This window comes from Oncorhynchus nerka, linkage group LG24, assembly GCF_034236695.1.
Source record: "Oncorhynchus nerka isolate Pitt River linkage group LG24, Oner_Uvic_2.0, whole genome shotgun sequence".
Classification (NCBI taxonomy): domain Eukaryota; kingdom Metazoa; phylum Chordata; class Actinopteri; order Salmoniformes; family Salmonidae; genus Oncorhynchus; species Oncorhynchus nerka.
Genome location: NC_088419.1, coordinates 32,766,429 through 32,781,506, shown reverse-complemented (window position 1 = coordinate 32,781,506; position 15,078 = coordinate 32,766,429). Strand labels below are relative to the sequence as shown.

The window sequence follows — 15,078 nt, the reverse complement described above, 5'->3', positions numbered from 1 at the left end:
TGATAAAAGATAGCACAGTAGAAAACCGCAGTAGGTCAATCCGATGATATTAATAAACCACTGTGGAAATTGTTATCATAGGCTAGTATTTATCTAGCCTGAGTGCTGTCCGTTTGTGCTATCATGCCAAGTCCTTGTTACTCATGTTTGGCTTGACAATGACAGATTAGATGCCAGACTAGTATTTATCTCTGTTGGGTTGTTATTAGAGAAGCTTTCGAATTGAGCTACTGTTCTTATTTCTTTATCATCAAGTGGTAACACTTTACATTAAGTTGCTCTTAAACCTGTGTAGCAACACTGTAATTACATTAGTAACAACATTGTATAACATGTTTTTACATAGTATTTAAAGCTATAGTTCAAGATTTTAGTAATTAAGCCCTTTATCGACTTCCCCAGAGTCAGATGTTTTTATGTCTCTGTATGTAGTTTGAAGGAAGTTGCTATCTATCATTAGTGCAATTGCTAACTAGCGTTAGCGCAATCAAATCAAATTTATTTATATTGCCCTTCGTACATCAGCTGATATCTCAAAGTGCTGTACAGAAACCCAGCCTAAAACCCAAAACAGCAAGCAATGCAGGTGTAGAAGCAAGGTGGCTAGGAAAAACTCCCTAGAAAGGCCAAAACCTAGGAAGAAACCTGGAGAGAAACCAGGCTATGTGGAGTGGCCAGTCCTCTTCTGGCTGTGCCGGGTGGAGATTATAACAGAACATGGCCAAGATGTTCAAATGTTCATAAATGACCAGCATGGTCCAATAATAATAAGGCAGAACAGTTGAAACTGGAGCAGCAGCACGGCCAGGTGGACTGGGGACAGCAAGGAGTCATCATGTCAGGTAGTCCCGAGGCATGGTCCTAGGGCTCAGGTCCTCCGAGAGAGAGAAACAAAGAGAGAATTAGAGAGAGCACACTTAAATTCACACAGGACACCGAATAGGACAGGAGAAGTACTCCAGATATAACAAACTGACCCTATCCCCCCGACACAAACTACTGCAGCATAAATACTGGAGGCTGAGACAGGAGGGGTCAGGAGACACTGTGGCCCCATCCAAGGACACCCCCGGACAGGGCCAAACAGGAAGGATATAACCCCACCCACTTTGCCAAAGCACAGCCCCTACACCACTAGAGGGATATCTTCAACCACCAACTCACCATCCTGAGACAAGGCCGAGTATAGCCCACAAAGATCTCCGCCACGGCACAACCCAAGGGGGGAGGGGGGCCCCAACCCAGACAGGAAGATCACATCAGTGACTCAACACACTCAAGTGACGCACCCCTCCCAGGAACAGGATGAAAGAGCCCCAGTAAGCCAGTGACTCAGCCCCTGTAATAGGGTTAGAGGCAGAGAATCCCAGTGGAAAGAGGGGATCCGGCCAGGCAGAGACAGCAAGGGCGGTTCGTTGCTCCAGAGCCTTTCCGTTCACCTTCCCACTCCTGGGCCAGACTACACTCAATCATATGACCCACTGAAGAGATGAGTCTTCAGTAAAGACTTAAAGGTTGAGACCAATGACTGCCCCTCGCCATGGATGGATGGAAACTGTGGATGGATGGCGGTATTCACGCAAAACTGAAAGCGCCATCCACCGCATTTAACCATGGAAAGAGGTCTGGAAATATGGCTGAATGTAAACAGTGTAGTTATTCCCTCCGCAAGACAATCAGACAAGCGAAATACCGGTACAGGGACAAGGTGGAGTCGCAATTCAATGGCTCAGACATGAGACGTATGTGGCAGGGTCTTGTAAATGACATCACCGAAGTCGAGGATCGGTAGGATGGTCAGTTTTACGAGGGTATGTTTGGCAGCATGAGTGAAGGATGCTTTTTTGCGAAATAGGAAGCCAATTCTAGATTTAACTTTGGATTGGAGATGTTTGATGTGAGTCTGGAAGGAGAGTTTACAGTCTAACCAGACACCTAGGTATTTGTAGTTGTCCACATATTCCAAGTCAGAACCGTCCAGAGTAGTGATGCAGGTGCAGGCAGGTGCAGGCAGCGATCGGAAGGAGATTGTATGGCATTGAAGCTCATCTGGAGGGTTGTTACACAGTGTCCAAAGAAGGGCCAGAAGTATACAGAATGGTGTCGTCTGCGTAGAGGTGGATCAGAGATTCACCAGCAGCAAGACCGACATCATTGATGTATACAGAGAAGAGAGTCAGCCCAGAAATGTAACCCTGTGGCACCCCCATAGAGACTGCCAGAGTCCCGGACAACAGGCCCTCCGATTTGACACACTGAATATCAGATAAGTAGTTGGTGAACCAGGCGAGGCAATCATTTGAGAAATCAAGGCTATCGAGTCTGCCGATGAGAATATGGTGATTGACAGAGTCGTAAGCCTTGACCAGGTCAATGAATACGGCTGCACAGTATTGTTTCTTATCGATGGCGGTTAAGATATCATTTAGGACCTTGAGCGTGGCTGAGGAGCACCCCATGACCAGCTCTGAAACCAGATTGTATAGCGGAGAAGGTGCGGTGGGATTCGAAATGGTTGGTAATCTGTTTGTTGACTTGGCATTCGAAGACCTTAGAAAGGCAGGGTAGGATAGATATAGGTCTGAGCAGTTTGGGTCAAGAGTGTCCCCACCTTTGAAGACGAGTGATGACCGCAGCTGCTTTCCAATCTTTGGGAATCTCAGAAGACACGAAAGAGAGGTTGAACAGGTTAGTAATAGGGGTTGCAACAATTTCGGCAGATCATTTTTAGAAAGAAAGGGTCCAGATTGTCTACCCCGGCTGATTTGTAGGGGTCCAGATTTTGCAGTTCTTTCAGAACATCAGCTGACTGGATTAGGGAGAAGGGGAAATGGGGAAGGCTTGGGCGAGTTGCTGTGGGGGGGTACAGTGCTGTTGACCGGGGTAGGGATAGCCAGGTGGAAAGCATGGACGTAGAGAAATGCTTATTGAAATTCTCAATTATAGTGGACAGAGTTTCCTATCCTCAGTGCAGTGGGCAGCTGGGAGGAGGTGTTCTTATTCTCCATGGACTTTACAGTGTCCCGGAACCTTTTTGAGTTTGTGTTGCAGGAAGCAAATTTCTGCTTGATTAAGCTAACCTTGGCTTTTCTAACTGCCTGTGTATATTGGTTTCTAACTTTCCTGAAAAGTTGCATATCACAGGGGCTGTTCGATGCTAATGCAGAACGCCATAGGATGTTTTTGTGTTGGTTAAGGGCAGAGAGAACCAAGGGCTATATCTGTTCCTGGTTCTACATTTCTTGAATAGGGCATTCTTATTTGAGATGGTGATGAAGGCATTTAAATAAAATAACCAGGCATCCTCTACTGATGGGATGAGGTCAATATCCTTCCAGGATACCCGGGCCAGGTAGATTAGAAAGGCCTGCTCGCTAAAGTGTTTCAGGGAGCATTTGACAGTGACCTCATCATTACGGATGCAGGCAATGAGGCAGTGATCGCTGAGATCTTGGTTGAAAACAGCAGAGGTGTATTTAGTGGGCAAGTTGGTTAGGATGATATCTATGAGGGTGCCCGTGTTTATGGTTTTGTGGTGGTACCTGGTAGGTTCATTGATAATTTGTGTGAGATTGAGGGCATCAAGCTTAGATTTTAGGATGGCTGGGGTGTTAAGCATGTTCCAGTTTAGGTCACCTAGCAGCATGAGCTCTGATAGATGGGGGGGAAATCAGTTCACATATGGTGTCCAGAGCACAGCTGGGGGCAGAGGGTGGTCTATAGCAGGCGGCAACGGTGAGAGACTTGTTTTTAGAGAGTTGGATTTTAAAAGTAGGAGTTAAAATTGTTTGGGTACAGATCTGGATAGTGGGACAGAACTCTGCAGGCTATCTCTGCAGTAGATTGCAACACCGCCCCCTTTGGCCGTTCTATCTTGTCTGAAAATGTTGTAGTTAGGGATGGAGATTTCAGAGTTTTTGGTGGTTATTGAAAAATGTAAACATGATATTGAATTATATTATATAAATTATTTTTTATCTTGCATTTGTTTCTATATATATTGTTGAACATAAACTCTATGGGCTTATCAAAGTTCCAGAGTAGCATCTCTGCTACTTTTAGAATTTTGATCCAATTTCTAAACATTACCAACGTGAACATGAAAATAGATTCAAAATGGTCGCCCTCAGGATGTGCAATGATTCAAATAAAATGAGGTCTATGATTGGTTATATTGCCTAGTATGCCAGTTGCTCTGTATAAAGTGGGCCATAGCTTGGAATAGGCACTGGAATAGGGGCTGCAGGGAAATATTAAGCCTTGGTGGGACAGCTACACAGTTTGCCAAGGACTTAGCTAGATCTAGGTGACACTATCTCTCACTTACTTTATATAAGATACTGGGCATATATCCTTGGTGTGACACCACACCCACAGAGAACAACTGTCCCCACAGAGCAGCACTGCTCTACAAAACAGACCCAGATTTGCCCTGAAGCCGATGATGAGGACTCAAAACTGTGCTTTTCAACACCTTTTATTAATTCCATGACATTTGCTGAAACGCATTGGTTTTAACAAAAAAATACATATTTTTCAGCCAAATCTGCCATTGTACTACCAAGAGTTGCTGAATGTCTTTTCATCTTCTTCAAGCTCCTTTTATACAGTAGAAAGGATATCAGTGAAAGGTACTGATGAAAACTCAAATTGAAGTCTGTTTTTTTTATGGTATATAGGGGTATGAGTTCACCAGATCCAGTTTCCTATTTAAACTTGCAGTTTCTTTAGCCACACTGTACTTTTAAAAAAGGCCCTTACGGAATCATATTTCTTGACATAACACTACCTCAAGCCCTTAATTAAGCAAAGCCTGTCTCACCTTATTGCTTTATAACCGTCACTCACCCGTTCAGTAACCTTGGCTCCAGTGGCGAGTTTAGAGTTAGCTGCCAAGCATTTGTTAAGTTGCAAATGGAATTGTATGTAAATGAGAGTTGGGGTTATTTTCATATAAATTCTGAAAGTTAATTGAAATGTCGATTTAAGAATTTAAAATGTCACTTTCTGATTCATCTCCTGAATTGACTGAATTCAAATGGAATTGACTCCAACCCCACGCCATAGTTGAGGTCAAATGTATTTACTCTAATTTCCTGCGTACGTGGTAATTAGAATCATAAAATGTTCATTATGTTGGCCATGTTCTGTTATAATCTCCACCCGGCACAGCCAGAAGAGGACTGGCCACCCCTCATAGCCTGGTTCCTCTCTAGGTTTCTTCCTAGGTTTTGGCCTTTCTAGGGAGTTTTTCCTAGCCACCGTGCTTCTACACCTGCATTGCTTGCTGTTTGGGGTTTTAGGCTGGGTTTCTGTACAGCACTTTGAGATATCAGCGGATGTACGAAGGGCTATATAAATACATTTGATTTGATTTTTGATTTGATTTGTAAGACCAGTGTCCAGGCATTGAATGTTTGAGCATTGTGAAGTTAGTAATTACACTTTTGTATGTTGTATCAATACACCAAGCCACTACAAAGATACAGGCGCCCTTCCTCACTCAGCTGCCGGAGAGCAAGGAAAACGCTCAGGGATTTCACCATGAGCGCAATGGTGATTTTAAAACAGTTACTGTTTAATGGAAGAGATAGGATATAACTGACAATGGATTAACAACATAGTATTGTGGCGTAACGACAAACATAAATTACAAAGTAAAAAGAAGGAAAAGCATGCATCCTTGCAATAAGTCACTAAAGTAATACTGCAAAAAATGTACTTTTGTCCTGAATACAAAGCGTTATGTTTGGGGCAAATCCAAGATAACACGTCACTGAGCAACGCTCTTCATCTTTTCAAGCATGGTGCTAGTTGCATCATGTTATGGTTATGCGTGTCATCGGCAAGAAATAGGGAGTTTTTTAGAAGTAAAATAAACAGAATAGAGCTAAGCACAGGCAAAATCCTAGAGGAAAAAACTTGGTTTAGTCTGCTTTCAAAAAGGCACTGGGAGACAAATTCACCTTTCAGCAGGACAATTACCAAACACACGAGGCCAATCTATGGCAAGACTTGAAAATGGCTGTCTAGCAATAATCAACAACCAACTAGACAGAGCTTGAAGAATTTTGAAAATAATAATGTGCAAATATTGTACAATCCAGGTGTGCAAAGCTCTTAAAGACTTATTCAGAAAGACAAAGACGATTCTAACGTATTGACTCGGGCTTGAATACTTATTAGAGATACTGTATATTAGTGTTTTATTGTCCGATGTTAGAATTTTTCTTCCACTTTGGCATTACAGAGTATTTTGTGTAGATCGTTGACAAAAAAATGACAATAGAGCCCCACAGTAGAGGTGTCATAATACACATAAAACCTAGCGATCAAATTTTTGAGATGGTTCCAATCGTTTTCCCACTATTCATTGGAAAACCTATTGGAACCATTTCCTTGTTTGACTGGTAGGTTTTATGGGTATTATGACTCATACTGTAGTACTCTGTTAAATCTATTTTAGTCAAGGGGTGTGAATACTTGCTGAAGGCACTGTACTTAGGTATTATTATATTTCCGATCACGAGTATCATCCGATCAACTGTCAATTTACAGATACGATTATGAATATGAGTATGGCCAGGTCGGCACACCCCTAATGAAGAGTGCCTTCATCCTCCTTATATTTTTATGATGTTACATATTTGTATTGTTAACTTCCTCTCCTCCTTCCCGAAGACCCTTGCCTGTACATCCCTCGTTTCGCCCACATGCTGGAATTTGGGGAGAAGACCCATGAGGTGTCCATGACTGCACTGCGCCTACTACAGAGGATGAAGAGGGACTGGATGCACACGGGACGCAGGCCCTCTGGGCTGTGTGGGGCAGGTACGTTGGTTGCCACGGGGATGAACTTTAGGACGTGGCCTGACCTTTGGAGTGACCAGTCTCTCCACCTGAAGGTCTTGATCGGCGCAATTGTCCTTACACAAGACTTCCTGTCCAAAAGTGCCAGCATAACACTTTTAAAAAAGACAGGTTGCTAGAACCATAGATTCAACTGTCTTTGTGACTGAAACTTTGGTCTTAACATTGGGCTCCCAATGGGCACAGCAGTCTAAGGCACTGCATCTCTGTGCAAGAGGTGTCACTACAGTCCCTGGTTCGAATCCAGGCTGTATCACATCCTGCCGTCCCATAGGGCGGCGCACAATTGGCCTAGTGTTGTTCGGGTTTGGCTGGGGTAGGCCATCATTGTAAATAAGAATTTGTTCTTAACTGACTTGCCTAGTTAAATAAAGGTTAAAAAATAAAAAAATTAAAAGATTGAAGTGACCGTTAATAGTTCTTTATGTGCTGTGCTTTATGAATGTGCTGTGGGTGGCAGAGAAGCAACAGTCATGAAAAGCTGTAAAGCCTAATCAGTACCTAGCCTGGAGTCTAAGAACACAGTGTTCAAAATTGAACAGCTTGAGACCCCTCTGCCCTCAAACCCCTAAAGCAGTGCATTTAAGCTTCTATTCTATTCTGCGCTGTGGAGTCAGCAATATCCCATAGTTTAGGAATAAATAGCACAACAAGCTTCCTCCTCAAGTGTAAGGTTCAGCTCTTCAAACCCCCCAACCACTACTGCCACCCGCCTTCCCTCCCAAATATTTGCTGCCTACTGCGATATCTAAATAATTCATAATTTATTCATTAATCATTCAAAGTATTTGGAGCAAAGGAGGGGAAGTTTAGACTAGGACACATGGCTTTAAATGGCTTCTGTCCTCTGGGGTGGAAGATGAGCTGTAAACAGAAAAGCCTTCTCCTTTATCCGTGAGGTCTGTTCAGATATAGAATGACAAAAGTGTGCGCAAGTGCAACGCGGTGATGGCACAACAGCCTCTTTTGTCTCTTCACGCATGGAAACAAGTGATTGGGTCTAGCCTACTTATAGCATTCCCAACCAGTGTGCACAGAACATTAGGGTATAGATATTGGTTCACTGGTCAAAAGTACTAAGCATGTACAGTTGAAGTCGGAAGTTTACATACACCTTAGCCAAATACATTTAAACTCAGTTTTTCACAATTCCTGACATTTTAATCCTAGTAAAAATGTTCTGTCTTAGGTCAGTCAGAATCACCACTTTATTTTAAGAATGTGAAATGTCAGAATAATAGTAGAGAGAATGATTTATAGAATGATTTATTTCAGCTTTTATTTCTTTCATCACATTCCCAGTGGTTAGCATTGCCTTTAAATTGTTTAATTTGGGTCAAACGTTTTGGGTCAAACGCAAAGCATCCCCACAACATGATGCTGCCACCCCCGTGCTTCACAGTTGGAATGGTGTTCTTCGGCTTGCAAGTCTCCTCCTTTTTCCTCCAAACATAACAATGGTCATTATGGCCAAACAGTTCTATTTTTGTTTCATCAGAGCAGAGGACATTTCTCCAAAAAGTACGATCTTTGTCCCCATGTGCAGTTGCAAACCGAAGTCTGGCTTTTTTATGGCGGTTTTGGAGCAGTGGCTTCTTCCTTGCTGAGCGGCCTTTCAGGTTATGTCAATATAGGACTCGTTTTACTGTGGATATAGATACTTTTGTAACTGTTTCCTCCAGCATCTTCACAAGGTCCTTTGTTGTTGTTCTGGGATTGATTTGCACTTTTTGCACCAAAGTACGTTCATCTCTAGGATACAGAACGCGACTCCTTCCTGAGCGGTATGGTGGCTGCCAGGTCCCATGGTGTTTATACTTACTACTACTTACTACGTACTATTGTTTGTACAGATGAACGTGGTACCTTCAGGCATTTGGAAATTGCTCCCAAGGATGAACCAAGACTTGTGGAGGTCTAAAAAAAAAAATCTGAGGTCTTGGCTGACTTTTGATTTTCCCATGATGTCAAGCAAATAGGCACTGAGTTTGAAGGTAGGCCTTGAAATGCATCCACAGGTACACCTCCAATTGACTCAAATGATGTAAATTGGAGGTTAAAAAACTAGTTTTAATGACTCCCACCTAAGTGTATGTAAACTTTCGACTTCAATTGTATACCAAGTGAAAACACTGCATGAAAAACAAAAGCTAAAACATGACACTGTCCCTATTGACAATTATGCTAATACTCAGCCCTCAATACTTCCTTTGCCCTTTTTAGCTTTCAATTGTATTCCCTCAGGATTTTCTTTGTTGGGAGCAAACATTTCAGTTAGTCAAAATGTATGCTTAAAGTCCTAAATCAATCTAACCAAGTGAGTGTAGCGCACAGCAGAAAAAGGAAGGTCACACTTCATGTGAAGGGTACTGTGCCTACACAAAGACTTCATAACACATTCATAACCCATGCATACAGCATTTATAAGCAGTACATAAAGATTTTGTCATGTGTTATGGACAACCTCTGCTGCGACACACTAAAGACTGGGCCGTTGTGTAACTTCTACACCTTTCAAAGGAGCGTATTGATCAAGACAAGCATTCATTTTATTAATGCTGGCTAAACATAGCGGAGGCGGCGCACAGGGAAGAAAAAACGTGTACTTGCAGAACAGGTAAAAGCGATGAGCGGTATGCCAGTGTAGAATGTCACTGGTGCAGAAACTATTGAGTCAAGTTGAGACCCATTTCCAATACCAATAGTATCTTTGGAAGTTACACAACCCAGAAATATGGTTTATACAGTGTGTGTGTTTATTTGATTGTGTTTTAGGTAGTATACACTTTTTCTGAATAGCTAATAAAAGTGTGCGTGTGGACGTATGCACGTGTGTTCTTCTGTGGGTGTGTGTTGGTTGATCACTGTAATCCTCACTTCTTCCCCAGCGCTGCTGGTGGCTGCCCGGATGCACGAGTTCCGCCGCACCGTCAAGGACGTGATCGGAGTGGTGAAAGTGTGCGAGGCCACACTGAGGAAAAGGTATGAGCTAAGAGGGGAGCAGATGAGGGCATGTCTCTGTCATGGCTGGAATCCTATTCTGGACAGGGCTCATATCCTCTCGCTAGCCACCAAACCTTCACTAGCCTACTGTGATCCTGGACAACACCCTGTCGTTCTCAACTAACATCAAGGCGGTGGCCCGTTCCTGTAGGTTCATGCTCTACAACATCCGCAGAGTACGACCCTGCCTCACACAGGAAGCGGCGCAGGTCCTAATCCAGGCACTTGTCATCTCCCGTCTGGATTACTGCAACTCGCTGTTGGCTGGGCTCCCTGCCTGTGCCATTAAACCCCTACAACTCATCCAGAACGCCGCAGCCCGTCTGGTGTTCAACCTTCCCAAGTTCTCTCACGTCACCCCGCTCCTCCGCTCTCTCCACTGGCTTCCAGTTGAAGCTCGCATCCGCTACAAGACCATGGTGCTTGCCTACGGAGCTGTGAGGGGAACGGCACCTCAGTACCTCCAGGCTCTGATCAGGCCCTACACCCAAACAAGGGCACTGCGTTCATCCACCTCTGGCCTGCTCGCCTCCCTACCACTGAGGAAGTACAGTTCCCGCTCAGCCCAGTCAAAACTGTTCGCTGCTCTGGCCCCCCAATGGTGGAACAAACTCCCTCACGACGCCAGGACAGCGGAGTCAATCACCACCTTCCGGAGACACCTGAAACCCCACCTCTTTAAGGAATACCTAGGATAGGATAAAGTAATCCCTCTCACCCCCTTAAAATATTTAGATGCACTACTGTTCCACTGGATGTCATAAGGTGAATGCACCAATTTGTAAGTCGCTCTGGATAAGAGTGTAACGGCTTTCTAATGGTGAAGGAGAGTCGGACCAAACTGCAGCGTGTCTATTGCGATTCATCTTTAATAAACAAAAGTAACACACGACAAAACACTAACACTACAAAAACAATAAACGAAACGAAAACCGAAAACAGCCTATACAAGGGTCTACTAACCTCAAACAAGGACATCAAGACACACAGGACAATCACCCACAATACAACCAAAGAATATGGCTGCCTAAATATGGTTCCCAATCAGAGACAACGGTAAACACCTGCCTCTGATTGAGAACCACTTCAGACAGCCATAGACTCTCCTAGAACACCCCACTAAGCTACAATCCCACTATACACACATACCAAAATCCCAAGACAAAACACACCACACTACAAAAACTCTATGCCACACCCTGGCCTGACCCAATACATGAAGAAAACACAAAATACTTAGACCAGGGCGTGACAGAACCCCCCCCCTAAGGTGCGGACTCCCGAACGCACCTCAAAACAAATAGGGAGGGTCCGGGTGGGCGTCTGTCCATGGTGGCGGTTCCGGCGCGGGACGTGGACCCCACTCAATTAATGTCTTAGTCCCCTCTCCTCGCGTCCCTGGATAGTCCACCCTCGCCGCCGACCATGGCCAGAAACCCACTGGATTGAGGAGCAGATCGGGACTGAGGGGCAGCTCGGGACTGAGGGGAAGCTCAGGAGTGAGAGGAAGCTCGGGAGTGAGAGGAAGCTCGGGAGTGAGAGGAAGCTCGGGAGTGAGAGGAAGCTCGGGAGTGAGAGAAAGCTCGGGAGTGAGAGAAAGCTCGGGAGTGAGAGGAAGCTCGGGAGTGAGAGGAAGCTCGGGAGTGAGAGGAAGCTCGGGAGTGAGAGGAAGCTCAGGCAGGTTGATGGATCTACCAGATCCTGGCTGGCTGGTGGTTCCTGGCTGACTAGCGGATCCTGGCTGACTAGCGGTTCTGGCAGATCCTGGCCGACTGGCGGATCCTGGCTGACTAGCGGATCTGGCAGATCCTGGCTGACTGGCGGATCCTGGCTGACTAGCGGATCTGGCAGATCCTGGCTGACTGGCACTTCTGGCGGATCCTGGCACACTGGCGGATCCTGGCTGAATGGCGGATCTAACTGATCCTGGCAGACTGGCGGCACTGGTGGCGCTGGGCAGACTGGAGGCGCTGGGCAGACTGGTAGCTCAGGCGGCGCTGGGCAGACTGGCGGCACTGGCGGCGCTGGGCAGACTGGCGGCGCTGGGCAGACTGGTAGCTCAGGCGGCGCTGGGCAGACTGGCGGCACTGGCGGCGCTGGGCAGGCGGGTGGCTCAGCTCAGGCGGCGCTGGGCAGACGGGTAGCTCAGACGGCGCTGGGCAGACGGGTAGCTCAGACGGCGCTGGGCAGACGGGTAGCTCAGACGGCGCTGGGCAGACGGGTAGCTCAGACGGCGCTGGGCAGACGGGTAGCTCAGACGGCGCTGGGCAGACGGGTAGCTCAGACGGCGCTGGACAGACTGACAGCTCTGGATGCTTCATGCAGGCTGACAGCTCTGGCTGCGCTGAACAGAGGAGTACTGGTGCCTCTGGAATGAGGGGCTCTGGCGCCTCTGGCATGAGGGGCGGTAGCTCTGACAGCGCCGGACAGGCGGGAGGCTCCGGCAGCGGCGCCGGACAGGCGGGAGGCTCCGGCAGCGGCGCCGGACAGGCGGGAGGCTCCGGCAGCGGCGCGCTCCGGCAGCGGCGCCGGACAGGCGGGAGGCTCCGGCAGCGGCGCCGGACAGGCGGGAGCGCTCCGGCAGCGGCGCCGGACAGGCGGGCTCCGGCAGCGGCGCCGGACAGGCGGGAGGCAGCGGCGCCGGACAGGCGGGAGGCTCCGACAGCTGCGCCGGACAGGCGGGAAGCTCCGGCAGCGGCGCCGGACAGGCGGGACGCTCCGGCAGCGGCGCCGGACAGGCGGGACACACTGTAGGCCTGATGCGTGGTGCTGGCACTGGTGGTAATGAACCGAGGACACGCACAGGAAGCCTGGTGCGGGGAGCTGCTACCGGAGGGCTGGGGTGTGGAGGTGGTACTGGATAGACCGGACCGTGCAGGCGCACTGGAGCTCTTGAGCACCGAGCCTGCCCAACCTTACCTGGCTCGATGCCCACTCTAGCCCGGCCGATACGAGGAGCTGGAATATACCGCAACGGCCTATGCACCCGCACTGGGGACACCGTGCGCACCACTGCATAACAAGGTGCCTGCCCGGTCTCTCTAGCCCCCCGGTAACCACAGGAAGTTAGCGTAGGTCCCCTACCTAGCGTAGCCATACTCCCTGTGAGCCCCCCCCCCAAGACATTTTTGGGGCTGACTCTCAGGCTTCCATCCGCTCTGCCGTGCTAGCTCCTCATAATGCCGCCTCTCTGCTTTTGCTGCCTCCAGCTCGGCTTTGGGGCGACAATAATCTCCAGGCTGATCCCAGGGTCCTTTACCGTCCAGTACCTCCTCCCATGTCCATTTCTCCAGGTAGTGCAATCTCTCCCACTGTAGCTGCTGCTGCTCCTGCTGCTGCTGCCTCTGTTGCTTCTCCTGTGGCTCCTGCCTGTTGACACGCTGCTTGGTCCTGTGGTGGGTGATTCTGTAACGGCTTTCTAATGGTGAAGGAGAGTCGGACCAAACTGCAGCGTGTCTATTGCGATTCATCTTTAATAAACAAAAGTAACACACGACAAAACACTAACACTACAATAAACGAAACGAAAACCGAAAACAGCCTATACAAGTGTCTACTAACCTCAAACAAGGACATCAAGACACACAGGACAATCACCCACAATACAACCAAAGAATATGGCTGCCTAAATATGGTTCCCAATCAGAGACAACGGTAAACACCTGCCTCTGATTGAGAACCACTTCAGACAGCCATAGACTCTCCTAGAACACCCCACTAAGCTACAATCCCACTATACACACATACCAAAATCCCAAGACAAAACACACCACACTACAAAAACTCTATGCCACACCCTGGCCTGACCCAATACATGAAGAAAACACAAAATACTTAGACCAGGGCGTGACAAAGAGCGTCTGCTAAATGACTTAAATGTAAATGTAAAATGTAGCTTAGTAGATCCCATCATGTTGGCAAATGCAGTTTGGTCCATTGAAGACTGTTGGTAAACCTTATGCTTTCCCTAACCCCGCACCCTAACACATACACTGCTAGATGACCACGCAAGCTCTGGGGTTATGGTTAAATTAAGGCTTGAAGTTGGTGATAAGGTTTGAGTTAAGAAATTGATTTTCAGAGTTATTTATTGCTTTTATTTTAATGTAACAAGAGCAAAATACAAATATTTCCGCTGTTAGGCCATCATCAGTGTGTATAGAGAAAAGGTCTTCGTCCGTCCTTTGTAACTTGACCAGATAGTGACACCTTGTAACGTCTGTTGTCGGGAGAAGGAGAAGACCAAGGTGCAGCATGGTAAGTATTCATACCTTTTAATCAATACGGATACTTGAACAAAAAAAACAACAAAACGACAATCAAACAGTTCTGCAAGGTGCAATACACAAAACAACTACCCACAAACACAGGTGGGAACAGGCTACCTAAGTATGGTTCTCAGAGACAACGATTGACAGGTGCCTCTGATTGGGAACCATACCAGGCCAAACACATAGAAATACAACACAGAGAACAAAACAGACTGAAATAATAAATGCCCACCCCAACTCACGCCCTGATCAACCAAAATAGAGACATAAAAAAGGAACTAAGGTCAGAACGTGACATAACAACCCCCTCCCCAAAGGGGCGGACTCCGGCCGCAAAACCTGAAACTATAGGGGAGGGTCTGGGTGGGCATTTCACCGCGGTGGCGGCTCTGGTGCGGGACGTAGACCTCACTCCACCTTAGTCTTGGCCCACTTATGTGGTGCCTCTGGAGTGGGGACCCTTACCGCGGGCCCCGAATAGGAGGGAGACTCTGGCGGCGCCGGACAGGAGGGAGACTCTGGCGGTGCCGTACAGGCGGGAGACTCTGGCGGCGCCGGACAGGCGGGAGACTCTGGCGGCGCCGGACAGGCGGGAGACTCACCAGGCTGGGGAGACATACAGGCGGCCTCTTCCTTGGCCGAGGCACCGGATGCACTGGGCCGTGGAGGCGCACTGGAGGTCTCGAGCAACGAGCCTGCACAATCCGTCCTGGCTGGATACCCCCTGTAGCCCGGCAAGTGCGTAGAGTTGGAACAGGCCGCACTGGGCTGTGCTGGCGAACAGAGGACACCGTGCGTAGGGCTGGTACCATATAACCCGGGCCGAGGAGACGCACTGGAGACCAGATGAGCTGAGCTGGCTTCATCCCTCCTGGCTCGATGCCCACTCTAGCCCGGCCGATTCGAGGAGCTGCGATGTAGTGCACCGGGCTAT

The 15,078-nt window shown here is 47.6% G+C and overlaps 1 protein-coding gene across 3 annotated transcripts in view; it reads left to right on the top strand.

Moving 5' to 3' along the window:
* Positions 1–15,078, top strand: part of brf1b (BRF1 RNA polymerase III transcription initiation factor subunit b) — a 132,646-nt gene that overhangs the window by 44,282 nt on the left and 73,286 nt on the right. For all 3 annotated transcript variants that reach the window (XM_029631575.2, XM_029631576.2, XM_065008828.1), the window contains 2 exons: positions 6,682–6,831; positions 9,759–9,852. In XM_029631575.2, the coding sequence (XP_029487435.1) occupies positions 6,682–6,831; positions 9,759–9,852 (244 nt within the window). The remainder of the gene's footprint in view (positions 1–6,681; positions 6,832–9,758; positions 9,853–15,078) is intronic.